The sequence below is a fragment of the Chelonoidis abingdonii genome, chromosome 14 (assembly GCF_003597395.2).
Source record: "Chelonoidis abingdonii isolate Lonesome George chromosome 14, CheloAbing_2.0, whole genome shotgun sequence".
NCBI classification, from domain to species: Eukaryota; Metazoa; Chordata; order Testudines; family Testudinidae; genus Chelonoidis; species Chelonoidis abingdonii.
The window spans coordinates 19,097,430-19,113,278 of record NC_133782.1 but is presented as its reverse complement, the minus strand read 5'-3'; the positions used below and the strand labels follow the sequence as shown (position 1 = coordinate 19,113,278).

General features: G+C 40.3%; 1 protein-coding gene across 5 annotated transcripts in view; it reads left to right on the top strand.

Moving 5' to 3' along the window:
• Positions 1-15,849, top strand: part of EYA2 (EYA transcriptional coactivator and phosphatase 2) — a 585,490-nt gene that overhangs the window by 496,198 nt on the left and 73,443 nt on the right. For 4 of the 5 annotated variants that reach the window (XM_032767382.2, XM_075072277.1, XM_032767381.2 and 1 more), the window contains 3 exons: positions 2,809-2,857; positions 3,807-3,949; positions 7,610-7,726. In XM_032767382.2, the coding sequence (XP_032623273.1) occupies positions 2,809-2,857; positions 3,807-3,949; positions 7,610-7,726 (309 nt within the window). The remainder of the gene's footprint in view (positions 1-2,808; positions 2,858-3,806; positions 3,950-7,609; positions 7,727-15,849) is intronic. The other variant, XM_032767380.2, reaches the window with a different exon arrangement.

Below are 15,849 nucleotides of genomic sequence, written 5' to 3'. Positions count from 1 at the left end.
AGGAAAGGTTACAGTAACCAAATTGGGGGGTTGAAAGGCATAGAAAAAAAGATGTCTCATAGACATTGCATGGGAAGAAAGTGGGAGAATCTGGGCATGTCTTCAATGTGTGGGGCAAGAAAGAGAGAGCAGTCAAAGATGACTTCCAGGATTCAGCCCTGAATGATAGAGTGTGTGCTGTACGAACAGATAATGTGCTAGACCCTGCCCGGAAAACATCACATTCTAAAATATGAGAGGTACAGGCAGACTAATAAAGGGTAGGACAAAAAGGGAACAAAGTATAAAGTAGTCAGGGTGGTGATTAGATGCATCATTAAATACAATGTCAGGTAGCCCAATGGTTTTCCTTTTTAAAAGGCATAGGACCTGATTCAACAATTACCTTGCCATTATCAGCCGACAAGTTTCTCCTAGACCAATGATTCTCAAACTTTTATACTGGTGGGCCCTTTCACACAGCAAGGCTCTGAGTGTGACCCCCCCCTTATAGCGAATGAGACAGCGAATGAGAAGAGTAGGAGGAGTTTCCTTAGCATCTCTGAAAAGAGGCAGCTTTTCTTTAGATGCCTAAATATGGCAAAAAGGACTTAAATAGAGTCACTTAAGCTTTAAAGTAGTTGATTTCTAACTTCTGTAAAAACATTGACACAACTATATAAATAGACAGATGAGTAAATAATAAATAATTCGTATACATTTTGTGAATGTTGATTTTTTTTTAAGTAAACTTTTCTTAAACTATTTGAAACCTTGACCAAAAAAGGGATGAATTTTTTGCAAAAATGTTCATAGAAATGTTCCTATCTTTTGATCAGCTCTAATAAATAATTATTTTTCAGGAAGTGCATCTGTTTACTCATTTGTAATAATATTATTATTGAAGGAGAATATAAACATTTAAAATTTAGAAAGAAAATAATTTCCCTTTTAATTACTATTAATAACAATTTTGTTTATCAAGTACCCATTGCTCTGCTAATATGTTCATGGCTCCCCATAAATAAGGAAATAGAAAAATTACAACAGATAAAAATAATTTTTTATTAAGTCTGTAATTAAAAAAATCCATTGGGTTTAATGTCTTTTTTGTTAATACTTCAATTTAATCCTAATTTTAGGACAAAAATGATAAAACCACATAAACTACTATGAAAAAAGCTGTGGGGCGGGGGAGGGTAATTTAATTACCAGGAGACAGCTGGAGAAGAGACCGGGAAGGATGAATCTTTTATATAACAGCATGCTGTGTATTTTGGAAATGTTCTGTCTAGATTAATTGAATGACAAGTTACTTGAGCCCATAGGATTATTTCCATATATTTAGATTTTATACATATCTGCATATTTTATTAAATAACACGTTTAAAATGTTTAATTCACTAACTTTTGCATTGCTGAACATACTGAAGTCGTATCATTTTAGATGACTTCCTAATGAGGATAATTCTCTTGTAGCATTGTGGGTATGTCCTAGCTGATACATTGGATTGCGCTGCAGATGCTTCCTGCCTCATGTGTCACGTGGCAACTTGCATGCACTGGGAGGTGCTGCAGGAGCCCCCGCTCTGGTTTGTGGGGCCTGCAGCGCAGATGCGTTCTGTTCTGCCTGACAAGTTGAGTGCCATTTATGAATCCTGCATACCAAATTGCATAGAAATGCCAGGACTGGGGCTGCCCCTGAGTAATGTAAGCATCATGCATGTTCTCTCTGACACATTAAATGACACTGCTGGCGCTGGGCAATATGACATTATGTGTGTACTCCCTGGCATAGTGTGCAGTTAGCCTGGCATGTTGGACAGCACTGTGGACATCAGGAACGTGGTGGATGTGTCCTGCCTGACATTACTGATTATGATTTATTGTTTATAGTGCTGTAACATCTGAAGGCCTCAATTAGGAATTGTGACCTAGCATGTTGGATGGCATTGTTGAAGCATTCTGCTTAGTACACAAGGGGGCATTGTGAGTTCACCCCAATGCATGCATGTCTGGTATATCAGGACATATTGTTGTGTGTCCTGCTGAATGCGTGCATGTGGCATGAGGCAACTCAGAAGTTAACCTAACAGGGCTTTTTTTTAGTCTTAATTAAACCTAAATTTGCCTCTAAAAGAGATTTTATTGGTTTTGCTGAATATAAACATATTGTGTGTGGGAAGGCAACCTATGTGTGTTCACTTGTGTTACCAGTTTTCAGTCCTGTGCTAATATTTTAATCAATAGGCTAAGCAATAATTGTCTTCCAAGATCCAGTACAAGGAGAGGTGAAAACTTAAAGAACCTTTGTCCTGATGCATTTAAAGAAAGTGAGACACCAAATGGTGGGAATACAAAAGAAATTTTAAAGGCAGAACATGGTGTGTTTTGTAAATGTCATTTCACAACGGAAGAGGTTGTTTTTGCACCCCTTGTCACATGAGTAGTCGTATTGATATCATGCATTGCTGAGTAGTCAACATGAGTAGTGGTAGTGAAATCACTGGGACTGCTGATGGCTGCAAAACTGGACCCACCAGCATTATGTGGCTCCATACCTATATCAAGAAAAACCTGGTACATTAGTCAATCAGTTGATAGGTTCCTGGGTGCACATAAAGCTGATTTTATTAATTAGCATTAAAATGGAAAGTTACCCTGTCGTTTCTCATAATTGCCTTAAAAGTCTTTGAGGATTTCAGTACAAATATTGTTCTAGTTATTGTATAAATTTCTGTGTCTAGCAATAATCAGAACAGTGTCATCAACTTAGCCATATAACAGAATGTTACTGAAAACCCGATATGCTTTAATTTTGTTTTTTAGGTAACAGCAAAGCTGCATCACAGTGTCCTCTCCAACTCTGCTCCACAGAGTGAGTGTTTCTGACAGCGTTCAGGAGAGCTCAAGTACTGTAGATTATAAACTTTGTTTTGCTGATTAACCAATTTGCGGGGGGCCCTGCAACCTTGAAAAGCCTGAAGAACATGATCCTTCAGCCTTTGCACCTGTTCTGCTGCAAGTCACAGGCCAGATCTGCCCTAGGAGCCCGTTGCTGGTATAGCTATATTGGTATCCTATCCCAGCAAAATCACTCCTAGTCTAGATGCTGTTATACCAGTGAAGCTTCTCATGCTTTTGCCACTATAGCTTATTTCACCTCCTCCCCCACCCCTGAGCCAAATAAATTATACCAACAAAAGGACCGTTTTAGCAATATGCTATATTAGGGCCTTTTGCCAGCACAGCTATGTCAGTCAGAGAACTCCTCATCACACCTCTGACCAATACAGCTGTGCCTCCAAACGTTTGTAGGTAGACCTGGCCTTAGCCCCAGAAAACCATTTCTTAATCAGGTTGGACAGGGAGTCAAAGAAACTTGGAGGTCTCCATACAACTCATTTCTACTCCAGGAATGCAGATCTTATTGTTTTGAACATAGGATCATTTATAACTGACTATAGTGGAAAATGTGACATTTTAAAGGTGTTCCATGAAACCTGAAAATCACAGATTGTCACTTTTTAAAATGGTTGCAAATATTTTGTGCAGCCCAAGGTTATAGCACTGATGAAAGATTAGGATAGCATTGTGCCCTCTCACTTAGTGATATATCTGTAGGCCACTGCCAGAAGTGGGGAACTAGAGCAAATGGTCTGACCCAGTGTGGCATGTATGCCTGTAATATACAGCATAACACCACGTGTAGGCATTCTAGTCAAATATGTCACTGGAAGTTTTTGCAGCTAGATTAGTGAGATGATTCTAGAAAACCATATACATATAGTATTGCCACAGACCATCTGTTTTCTTGTTCTGAACAGACATCATCCCCATATAGTGACAGTCCCATCTTTTCCAACAATGGCAACCTATGGACAGACCCAGTACAGTGCAGGAATCCAGCAAGCCGCTACTTATGCTGCGTACCCTCCACCAGGACAACCTTATGGAATACCCTCCTACAGTGAGTAATCTTACTTTGTTAGGTTATCTCGAAGAGCTTCTGCTTTCACTAGAAAATGTCTCATCCTTCTGACCCAAAAAGAACATACTTAATGATTAAACCTTCCAGACAAAAGCTCTTCAATTCTGTCGTGGATGGGGTTTCTTCCTTTTCTCTTTTGGCTTAGAGAAAAATTCAAATTTGTCAAAAGTTTTAAAAAGACTTTCCTCTGTACTCTCCAGATATTCAGCTCAAGTAGAATGGCACATACTAGCCTGAGTTACAATCCTATCAACTAAGTAGGGTTGGATCTGGTCAGGAGCAGAATAAGAGATTTCCAGGAAAAATCCAGGTGCTGCAAAGAGTGACAGTAGGGACTCAGTAGCTGGTGAAGTTTCCTGTGACCCAGTACTGAGCCCAGCCCCCTAGAAAGTGCTTTTTTCTTGGAGGTACCGTCTTTGAAATGAGGCTCTGACCACTTGTGACCATTGGACCCTTCGGGTAAATCCTCAGCTGGCACAAACTGGCATAGCCTCACTGGACTGCAGTTGGAGCTGTGCTGCTTTACATCAGCTGAGGATCTAGACCTGTATCTCCAGTCTTGCAAGATTGCAGGGGAAGGTGGTAAAAAAATCTACTTTTGTAAACTATGCTTTACCTTTCTATGTTCCCTTTGCAGTTTGTTACATGAGCCAGTCTTCATTCCTTCGTAAAAACTGTTGGGTATCATTGATGATACAGAACGGTTGTTATGCTGCGGATGAGTAAATTTAACAAGTGGTGGGTGAAATGATCTCTGTACTACACAATGCTTTGTGATGAGAGAGACTAATACATTTGCAAGACATTATTATTAAATATTGCACATATAGTCTAAATGTATATACAATAAATGTTTTCAGACATACAGTATAGTAAAGATAATGGAAAGCAGATTTTTTTTCCTGAGGCTGTCTTACCATTTTCAACATCTAAGAATCTGTACCACCTCCTCTGTGTGTGCAAATTGTAGGGGAGCCAGTCTCCATTCAGTGTAAATTGATGTCATGTGAGATATATTGGGTGGGTTTGATTATTTTCAGTCAGACTGTAAAGCCTCAGTAGATCTACTTGCTACTGAAATTGTGCTATTCACATGCTTATAGCATACTCAGAGTTGACTGTAAATAAGACAAAATGATAGAGGGGCCTAAACAACCAAAGTTTGAGTTAGTAATTCAGATTGGATAAAATTGAACCATCACCTAAACATTAACCAAACGTTTTTGAGGTTCAAATATATTTTTCACAAAACTGGTTTTCATAGCCCCATATGGAAATCCCTAAAATCCTACAGGGAAAGACTCTTCCTAGGAAATGTCTTACCCAGTTTTGTAGACCAAAGAGGTTCATGTTGTTTAGCTATGGCTTGGAAACGGTGGACAGCCAGACTTGTGGGTGCTTATCCCCAGCTGAAACCATGAGCCCCCTTTGAGTTGTTCAGTACTACCCAAAACTGCTGTGTGGTTTTGTTTCCAATTCTACAGTCAGTTTTGACAGTCTTTGAGCTCCCATGCCCTTGTTTATTTGGTAAATACAGTGTTGCTTCCCAACGTACAGCCATAAAAACACAAATCGGTTACACAGCTATTGACAACGTTTTTAGTTAAGGAAAACTCAACCTAACAATCTGTGAAAGGCCTAGGTACAGGCTTGGGAAAGTAAAATCTATCATGACGATTAGAGGAATGTTTTGAGTTGATTTTGTGGAATTACAAACACAAATGTATCAGCTGGATGGGTTCCAAGGCAAACGCTGAACAGTTGTCCCTGTTAGAGCAGGTGAAAATATGGCCATTTGCTACTGGCTAGCGTCTTTAGGGCACACACATGTCAGGCCCACATACTGTTTATAAATCCTGTAGATTACCTATTACTATCCTTGAACAGTGGTTTCCCTCCCGTGCCCCCACCCTCAATAATATATATGATACTGTATATGAGAAATCCCACCTGGCTGATGACCAAGAACAATGAAGCAGTATTGTTTTTAGACACAAATATAAAACTAGGCCAGTTTCTAGACAAAACAGAGCATTGTGTGGAAATTAATTTGGTGCTAAGTTATTTCACTGTCTGACAACAATTTTTAGACTTCCAGAAAGGCCCAGTCACTGAAGATTAATTGTGGTCGGGGCTGTAATAGGTTGAGTGTTCACATGCATGGTGCTGATGTAATTGAAAAACAAATGTGATGTTATGAAAAACAGCTTCTCTTTGCAATCACCCACAAACCCCCTAGCAGACAGCCTCTACCAGCAATAATGGAGCCTGACACTTACCACAGCCTGGGCTCGCTCATTGTCCAAACAAATTTCCTGGGTTTCAGTATGGAATGTTGTTATTCCGTTGGTAATCTGCATTTAAATTGCATGGATTTCATCTGACATTGATTATTTCTCCTTAGAAATATGTGACTTTGTCTCAGGAGAAGCTATTCAGTAAAATTTACTCCCACCCTCAGCAAGTGCAGACTCACTGTACTTTCTCAGGTTGAAGGGATTGGCCAAGATAGAGAGCATCAACTTGGTTGGCTGAAGCCATATGGATTTGATGTCCCTTTGGAAAGTTTGCCCAGAAGTGCACAAAAATGGCAGCAACCTGGTCAGCTCGTAAATCCAAGAGCAGACCATCAATAGTCTCTTTGTTTAACCATGGCGCTCAGAGTGTGTTTCGTGACCATATTTTGTTTTGTGCAAATACCCATGCAAAGAGGCAGAGGCCAAAAGATTTGTAAAAAAGACACACCTTTCAGCTGTTTACTTTAAAAATACAGCAGCATGATCTCAGCAGGCCCGGGTGATAAAATATCAGACCCTTTCACCACCTGCAAAGGTTCCATCTTGCAATGTTAAATTCAGTTAGTGCCGCTCCTCCTGTGATTTGACATGCGTTTTACTTGCCTGATTTTAGTACCAAGGAGATTTTGACTAGGCATTTGTGCATTGCTCAGCTTTACTATTGTCAACTATGTGTGACAATCTAGTGTTCACACCTAACTGATATCCCTCCAATATGACCTGCTGACAAATATTACGTTATCTCATTTTAAATGGAGCTGATGAAATAATTTAATTTAAAAAAATCTTTCAGTCATGAATGTTTATCTGAATAGAAATAACTGAGTTTAGTTTACTATAATTCATATGATCACGTTGTTAGCAGTTACCAGCATTCTGAGAACCCCTCAGAATGTTTACAACTGCAGAAGTTTAATGAAGTTTGGCACAAATGTTTAGTTGTCCAAAAAATCTTTCTAGAAAGTGAATTACTTATTATTTTCCTGTCTTTAAGTTAGTCATCCATTCCGAGAGCAGAAACTGTATCATGGCAACCAATCACACAATAATGACTACTTAATATAGTTAACACAAATAGTTTGTGGTGAACATACAGGCCATACATTATTTCAGAAAAATATTTGGCCAACACTAGCGAATAATGAAAATGTTTTCAAAAATTGGGATTTGTTTGCTAATAAAAAAGGTTAAATCCAAACTGAATATTAAAAATCAGTAGTTTGATCAGCTCCAACTCTAGCTAAAATGTCATAAGCACTGACATTTTTTGTTATACCTGTATATGACAAGATCAAGCAGAACCCTAACATTGTGCATTTGGTTCCTTTTATATTCTCCAAAGGCATCAAAACAGAAGATAGTCTGAGCCATTCTCCAGGACAGAGTGGGTTTCTTAGCTATGGATCCACCTACAGTACCCCAACAACAGGACAAGCACCATACACCTACCAGATGCATGGTCAGTATGGCTAGTTTTCTTGCAGTTTATGGTCTACTAAGGCCTGCAGCTTCAAGCACTGGGCAGTAAAATCAGGTTCCATCTGTTGGAAGTATGAAGAAAAACAGGAGAGTACCAAATCACTGTTGTTTTGATCTGAAATATGCTGAGTGTGGAAGAACCATTTTCAATATTGACAACTCCAGGTGCCCACAGATGATGAGTCAGGCTCCAAAAATCAGATAATGAGACTGGCTTAAAAAGCTTGAGATTTTTACACAGCTTTGGGTCACATTTTCAAGCTTTTCTTGACAATCATGAGGGAAGGGCCAGAAATTTACTCCACTTCCACACACCCTATAAAACCTGAGTTTCAACCTAATTACTTTGACTCCAGGAACAGGGGCTTTAAGAAAAACACCAGATATCATGAGACTTACAAGATATCAATAGGAGCTGGTAACACTGCTTTTTATTTGTTGGTTTTGATTTGGAGTCCTAAGACTCATAAAGTATATTAAAATATTGGAATTTCATTTGTGACTTCTTTGTTAGCCCATTTTTTTGATGCCATGGAATTTGATTTTTGCCGAACATCTTGGTGCTGTCAGTCAGATACCTGAATTGGCAGTGATGCACTTCCAGTATCTTTCTTGATACTTTATATATTCTGTCTGCTTTACGCTGGGGCATTTGCGTCCCCTGACCTTAGTGAATAGTATTCATTTTCTAATACTTGCTTGTGTCATTAACCAAGAGGATGGGGGATGTGTCCTTATTTTCAAAATCCTTACAGGAAGGGGAAAAAAATTGTGTGTGGGGGGGCAATCTGCACTACAGTTTGAGTTCTGCAGTAGCTCTAATAATCTGGATCTAAAAGTACTTGCCCAGAAAACATTGCAGGAAGTGACGATTAGATCTAATGTACTGGCAGCTGGAGAGAGGAAATATGCCACAATAATTTCAGTTTTATGTAGCAGTGTGCTTTTGCTTTTTACAGTGAGGGGCATAGTGTGTAGGAACTGATTTTGTGTCGCTGATATAAAGTGAGTCATGTCATTACTATACATGAAGTAATCTAAAATATCCAAGGGGAGAGAAGTTTCATTTCCATTAGAGTAGTGACACACCACTTTGAGTCCAATATGAAGGTTGCACTGAATTGGATAGGATGAAAAAAATGTATTTTCTCCTCTTTCTCCTCACCTGCAATTTTGTCCTTCACTAGACTTCAGTGTACCTACATTTTAAAGTGCCAGTGACTTCTCTGTGATGTGAAGAATTGTGACTAAATTAAACTAATGAACATTAAGGGACTGAGTACTTGAGGACTTCTGATCTATATGCAAAGTATTTCTGCTATTTCTTAGACTGTGCAAGCCTCAAAATGCCAAGGGTGCAGGCTCTGTGGTTATAGAAGGGAAAGGACAAGCATTTAGAGAGACAGAACAGACCACTCCAGGATTCAATGGGGAGAGGGAAAGCAAAATAGAAATTATGATAATGCTTTGCACTTATCTTGCTTCTTTATCTGAGAGTCTCAACGCATTTTCGAAACTTAAACCACAGAAAAGTTAAGTGACTACCCCAAGGTCACATAATCAGTTAGTGGTGGAGAGGAAAGAGAACTCATGTCTTCTGTCTTCCTGTCCTTTCTTTTGATCTCTAGACTATGGCTCTGTTGTCACCACAGTGCCCTTTTCTGTTTACATCTAAACCCGGGGTTGGCAACCTTTCAGAAGTGGTGTGCCGAGTCTTCATATATTCATTCTAATTTAAGGTTTCGCGTGCCAATAATACATTTTCACGTTTTTAGAAGGTCTCTTTCTATAAGTCTATAATATATAACTAAACTATTGTCGTATGTAAAGTAAATAAGATTTTAAAAATGTTTAAGAAGCTTCATTTAAAATTAAATTAAAATGCAGAACCCCCCAGACTGGTGGCCAGGACCCGGGCCGTGTGAGTGCTACTGAAAATCAGCTTGCGTGCTGCCTTTGGCACCTGTGCCATAGGTTGCCTACCCCTGATCTAAACTATCCACAGACGCTCTGCAAAGAAAGAGAAAGGGAATTGTTTTCCTGCCCAACCGGGAAAGGATGGACCGACACACTGAGCATAACTTGTCCTCTGCTCTCCTTTATTTTTGGTTTTAAATTTTAAAAAATTTAACCCTAAATAGACACATAACCGTAAACAGAATTTTTTTAAATGTCGATACAGCAATGATCTAGGGAAGTTGGGAAGGGAGAGGTGATCCTCGGCTGAGATGTCATACGTTAAGATTATCAGAGCCAGTTTTCATTGTAGGGTACTACTCCACCCCTTAGAGTATGTGGGCCAGCAGAAACTGATTAATCTTAACCACAATAGCACTGGTAGGACATACAGGGGCGCTGGAGGAATTGGCTGTAAACATCAGCCTTATCTAGTACTTGACCCAGAGGCTACTGAATCAACAGAAAGACTCCCATTGACTTAAGTGAACTCTAGATCAGGTTCATACTGAGGCATTTGGAGGAATCCAGAATGAATTTATCAACTGCTGATCACATCCCTGGAAGCTATATATTTATTCTGTCCTAAAATGTAAAAGATTCTTCCTGACCATCCCTGTCACTGGATTAATGGTTGCTTCCACTTTCTCCTTTCTGCTTCTCAGTCTTATAATAACTCTGAACAATAAGCATGCTGTTCTGCTGTAAGGACCCTTCTTTCTGTGTATCATTGGAAAAGCATCCATTTGTTCTTACAACCAGGGGCAGCTCTAGACATTTCGCAGCCCCAAGCACGGCAGCATGCCGCGGAGGGCGCTCTGCTGGTCACCAGTCCCACGGCTCCGGTGGACCTCCCGCAAGCGTGCCTGCAGAGGGTCCGCTGGTCCCGCGTCTCCACCAAAGGCAGCCTGCCTGCTGCCCTCCCGGTGACCGGCAGAGTGCCCCCCGGCGGCATGCCGCCCCAAGAACGGACTTGGTGTACTGGGGCCTGGAGCCGCCCCTGCTTACAACCAGCTCTAGATATGGGAATGTCGTGGACTGAGTGCAGCTTCATCTGCATCAGGAAATGCTGGGCCTGATGTCCCCTTGCAGCAGTAGCAGTTGTACTGTGTCCTAATTAACTTCAGTGAGATTTAGTGCTAATGGCTATAAAACTGCTATTGACAAAGTACAGGCATTTTCCAATGGTGTCTTGTAAGACTGGTAATATTCTTACCCACTTTTTGTTTCCTCAGACCTTTTAGAGGGTCTGCACATGTGCTTTGTATTAGCTTCAAAAATCTGAGTTGTTTTGGAAGGTACTCATTACTCACTTGGGACCAACATTTTCAAAGATGGCCTCTCTTTGTGCAATCTGGAGATTTGTATGAGCAAATCTTGTGCACTATCTCTTATGAATGCAAATACTGTATGCTACTTGTTCAAAACTATTGATGCAGGCAAATAATGTAAATTATACTTAAAATGAGCTGGAAAGAATTTCATGCATGTCTGCACACACAGAAGTCTTTCAGGTGTCCACTGTGTCTATGCTGTATAGTTATATCAGATCATTTCACAATGCTTTATTGCTGTCCCCAGTTGGACAATTTCAGGGAGCCTCTCAAAGCTGGTATTGTAAAAAGAATTTTTATAGTGGCAGGTGCTGGTCCCCAGGAAACTGTCCAGGAATAAATAAGCTGTTTCCTGTAGTAAACAAACCTATCCCCCTGTCCTAGCTGCTCAGGAGCACAAGAGCTTTAACCAACTCCTTGTCTCTAAAGTTTATTTACTCTTCCTGAGTGCTGGTGAAAGGTTTGGCTGGGATGCTCTGAGCCTTCCTGCCCCAATTGCTACTGAGGAATGTACACTCCAAGCTTTCCCACGCTAGTGCACCTGGGAGGGAGGGGGCGAGGGCAGATCATTTTCTCTCCCTGACATTAACAAGTGACTTTCCATGCTCACTTCGTCTCCAGGATCTTATTGGACCTCTGCCCAGCTCAGATCAGTCCTGCTGGTCACCCTGCTGTTGAGCCCACAAAGTGAGTCATGGTGATAGGCTAAAACAGCTGAAGGCACAATTTATTTATTTACTTTTTATAAAGCCAAAGCTCAGGAGAGCTTTAAAAGTCAAACTCTTAACTTTGCATCCAGGACAAAGCATTTTACATCATTTTAAAAGAGAAAAGGGCTCTTCAAAGACTGACACATGCACGGCCATAATCAGGAAAGGTTCTTACAGCACCCCATGTTGGACAGTTTTGCATTTTAGTTTGTGAGAAAAATAGTTCTCCTGGGTAAAGATATAAAATTACTGAAAAATATAATAGTGCAAATTCGTAAATGAATTAGCTTCAACTGTGATTGCCCACATTTAGTGCTGACTTCCCATTAATATTTTAGCGAATGAGTTTATGAGTGTTTGGTGAAACCATGAATTCTAAACAAATCCTGCAGAATATTCAAATTCACACCATAACCCTGGTTCTAAGAATTACACACATCCAGCCAGGGAATAGGAGCATACCATCGATGTACTGTGCCAATCAAGATTGTAAAAAAATGCCATTATGAGCTCCACATGCATTGGCTTACCATGACTCTAGATCACATTTTCTCAGGTCCCAAGTTAAAATTGAGGTTTTCTTCCCCCAAATGCCAGCACAGCCTTAGCCTGGGATAATGAGAATCAAGCCAGAATCTCTTCTCCTTGTCCATCATTATAAGTAATAAGGTTTCTTGAAGCCAAAATCTGCTCTCCCTTACACCTGTGCAAGGTCATTAGACATTGTTATAGGGTAGAATTTGACTTTTTGTTTGGAACTCCAGATGACAATTGTGTGCATCATGTGCTAACAAGAGTAAAAAAATAATGTTGGTCTCTAAAGATCTGCAGAATAAGAGGGACGCTATTTTGCAGATATAGTGGGGGAAACCCAATGAAATAGAAAAGGTGGGCCTGGCCCCTGACAGGAAATAACCCTAATGTGGTGCCAGTATCCATATGCTAAATATCTGATACAATGTCACACATATATGTAAAACATAGGGGATAGGATTAAGCAGTTTCACATCTTGCAACATAGGGCATAAAATGAAATATACAACAAGGCTATTTTAAACTGAAATCTCTTTTAATGTAATTGCAGTGTAATACAATGGATCTTAGTATGTGATCACTCTTTGAATTATATGGCTACAACTTGAAACCTTATGTTTGTTCTAAAATAGTGAATGTATGTAACTGGCATATAAATTTACATACAACCAATATCTTTGTGAAAATAAAATGTTTTTCACTATGAAGGAAATTCAGGAATACACAGATAGGAAAATGGGAGAGACCAGGCTAGATATGTGACTTAATTGGGGGTACCACTCACTCCCAGGGCAATTTCAAATGAAAAGAGGAGGGAGCACCTTGCTTTAGACCCTTTTACTTTCAAGGTAATGTGCGCTAGTGCTCACTAACTGAAATCCCTAATTAAGGTTTTTGGGTATGAAGACTTATACCATTCCCTCAGTGGACCTGCATCTAGGCACACACCTTCAGTACTGACTCCTAGAAAGATTAGAGAGACAAGGCTGGGTGGGATAATCTCTTTTTATTGGAACAGCTTCTGTTGGTGAGGAAGACAAGGTTTCCAGCTTTTCCCAGAAAGATGACATCCTAGACTAGGTAATAGAAGAGAGATATTGTACTCTTTTAACAAACTGCTTCTCGGGCCAAATCTTCAGACCCTTTAGAAGAACAACAGTGTATGAATTTGCTTATGAAATTATTGGTTTAGCACAGATAACATGATACAAGAGACACAGATTAAATTCAGTCCATGCCGTAAACAATCTAAAAGGCCAATTACGAAACTGAGTGCAGACATCAGATGAGCAAATCCCTAAATGCATCCGATTAGCCAGTTACCTGTTTTGCCTGCAACTATGGTAATTGTACATGCAAATCAGGTGCACAATAGTGCAGGCATTTAGACTCCTAATATAGCCAGTAAATAAATAAAATTAAAAAATCTGACCCTTAATGTTTCATTAACAAGGAGGGGAAAAAAAGGAATGTGCCACCAATCCTAGCAAAGGGAATTAAAAATAATAATAATAATTAATAATCCTGGATGTTTCCTTGCCTATCTTGTTTTAGCCATTAGAGCTGATCAAAAAAATAGGAAAAATGTTTGCCATTTTTTTTGCCAAAATTCAAGATTTCAACAAAATTTCCAGCCAGCTCTAATATGGTAGCTGCAGGACCGGCGCTAGTGTTTTTAGCGCCCTAGGCGCACGGCCATTTCGCCGCCCCGCACACTGGTCCCACAGCTCCGGTGGACCTGCTGCAGTGGTGCCTGCGGAGAGGGTCCGCTGGTCCGCGGCTCCGGTGGAGCTGCTGCAGTCGTGCCTGTGGGAGGTCCACCGGAGCCGCGGGAGCAGCGGACCGTCCGCAGGAGTGCCTGCGGGACCAGGGGACCCTCCGCAGGCACGACTGCGGCAGGTCCACCGGAGCCGCCTGCCGCCCTCCCCCGGCAAAATGCCGCCCCCCAATAATCCTGGTCCCCTAGGCGATTGCCTAGGCCGCCTAAATGGAAGCGCCAGCCCTGGGTAGCCGGTCAGAGTGTGGGAGAAATTTTTCATTACTTAATTTTTTTTTTTAATTCAACTCCTTTGTTAAAATTCAGAATTTTGAGAAAATGTTTAAAAGATTGAAACTTGGAAAATGTTGAACAGATCTTATATTCATTTGGTTATAGGATCCATCCCCACAGCTGACAGCATTAGGCAACTGGCATCCAATACATGAGGGCGGCCTCTTTTAGCAACACTAACACTCCATGCTGTACCCAGCTCTTCCATGTGTATTAACAAGTCTTGTGTATCCCTTCTCATTTCCATCCCTCTTGCTATATTCCCTTTCTGCTGTTTGGTTGTTCTTGTATCTTTTGGTGCCACCTTTCCTTTTCCTGGGGCCAACTACTGCTGGTGCCCCATCATGCACATGTCTGTGTGTGAGAGAGAAGGGAACTCTGTGTCTGGTTTCACCCTCAGTAACTGTGGATTTTGACATTGGTGTCGCTACACTGGAGTTTCCTCTGGATTTTCACTGATGTAACAGAATAAAATCTGGTCCTCTGTAAAAGCAAAATTGTCACTCCTTACTATTAAAAGACTTTTGCAACAAGACAAGACCGTCATTTGATCAGCTGAATGGAATATTAATTCAAGCAGCCATGCTGGCTAACATACAATGGATCAGCTGTGTAGAAACAGCAATAAAGACCAGGCTGCAGGGCATTTCCTGTGGATTAGTGAGCGGGTGTGGTCCCTTAATTGCACCTCAGGCCATCTCCCCCCAGCTGGTCCTTAATCCCCAGGAAATGCCCAGATCTTCAATTATTATTGATTAAACAGCTGCTGGTTTGAAACTACATGCTAATGAAATCGCACAACATGTAAACTGTAGCCAAAGACCATTCCAAATGCTTTATTTGGGCAGAAAAGTGTTTGCCCACCGTTTAAAAACCAAAAAAATCCAAATTCCTTTAGTCACAGAATAATTCGTATATTATAAGGAAAAGTTCAGTTATGTAACTATAAGAACTTGTCTTTGGCAAGAGATTGCAGGGCAGTATTGAGTTCTGTGCACATATATTTGGGGGCAAAAACCTATAAATGGGAATTCTTTGTTACTGCTGAGAATGTAGCTTCCTTGTGCATATAGCAGCTATCATAACCAATTAACAGATAAGTAGATTTCATATCTGCAGCAATGACTTGCATTGGACTTAACTGCATATGTTACCTATATTTGTGATATGAAATATTGCTTTACCTTTAATCCCACCCTGCCCCCACACTAAACTCAATATATATTTATAAGGCAGATGTGGGTTTTCTAACAAAGAGAACATTTTTAGCTCGTGATTTAGGTACAACATAGGTAATATTTTCTACATTTTAAAATGGATGCCTAAATTGTTAGTAATCTTATGTAATGCTTTCACATGTGCAAAATAGGTACTTGTGGACCCATGTAACAAGTGATTAGCGGTATGCATATGTGTGTTTAACAAGGAGAAACTTTGTGCTAATATTTGAAAATCTAGCGTCTTAAACGCTTAGTGATGAAATATACAAGTATATGGTGAGGTAATTTAAGCTCACACT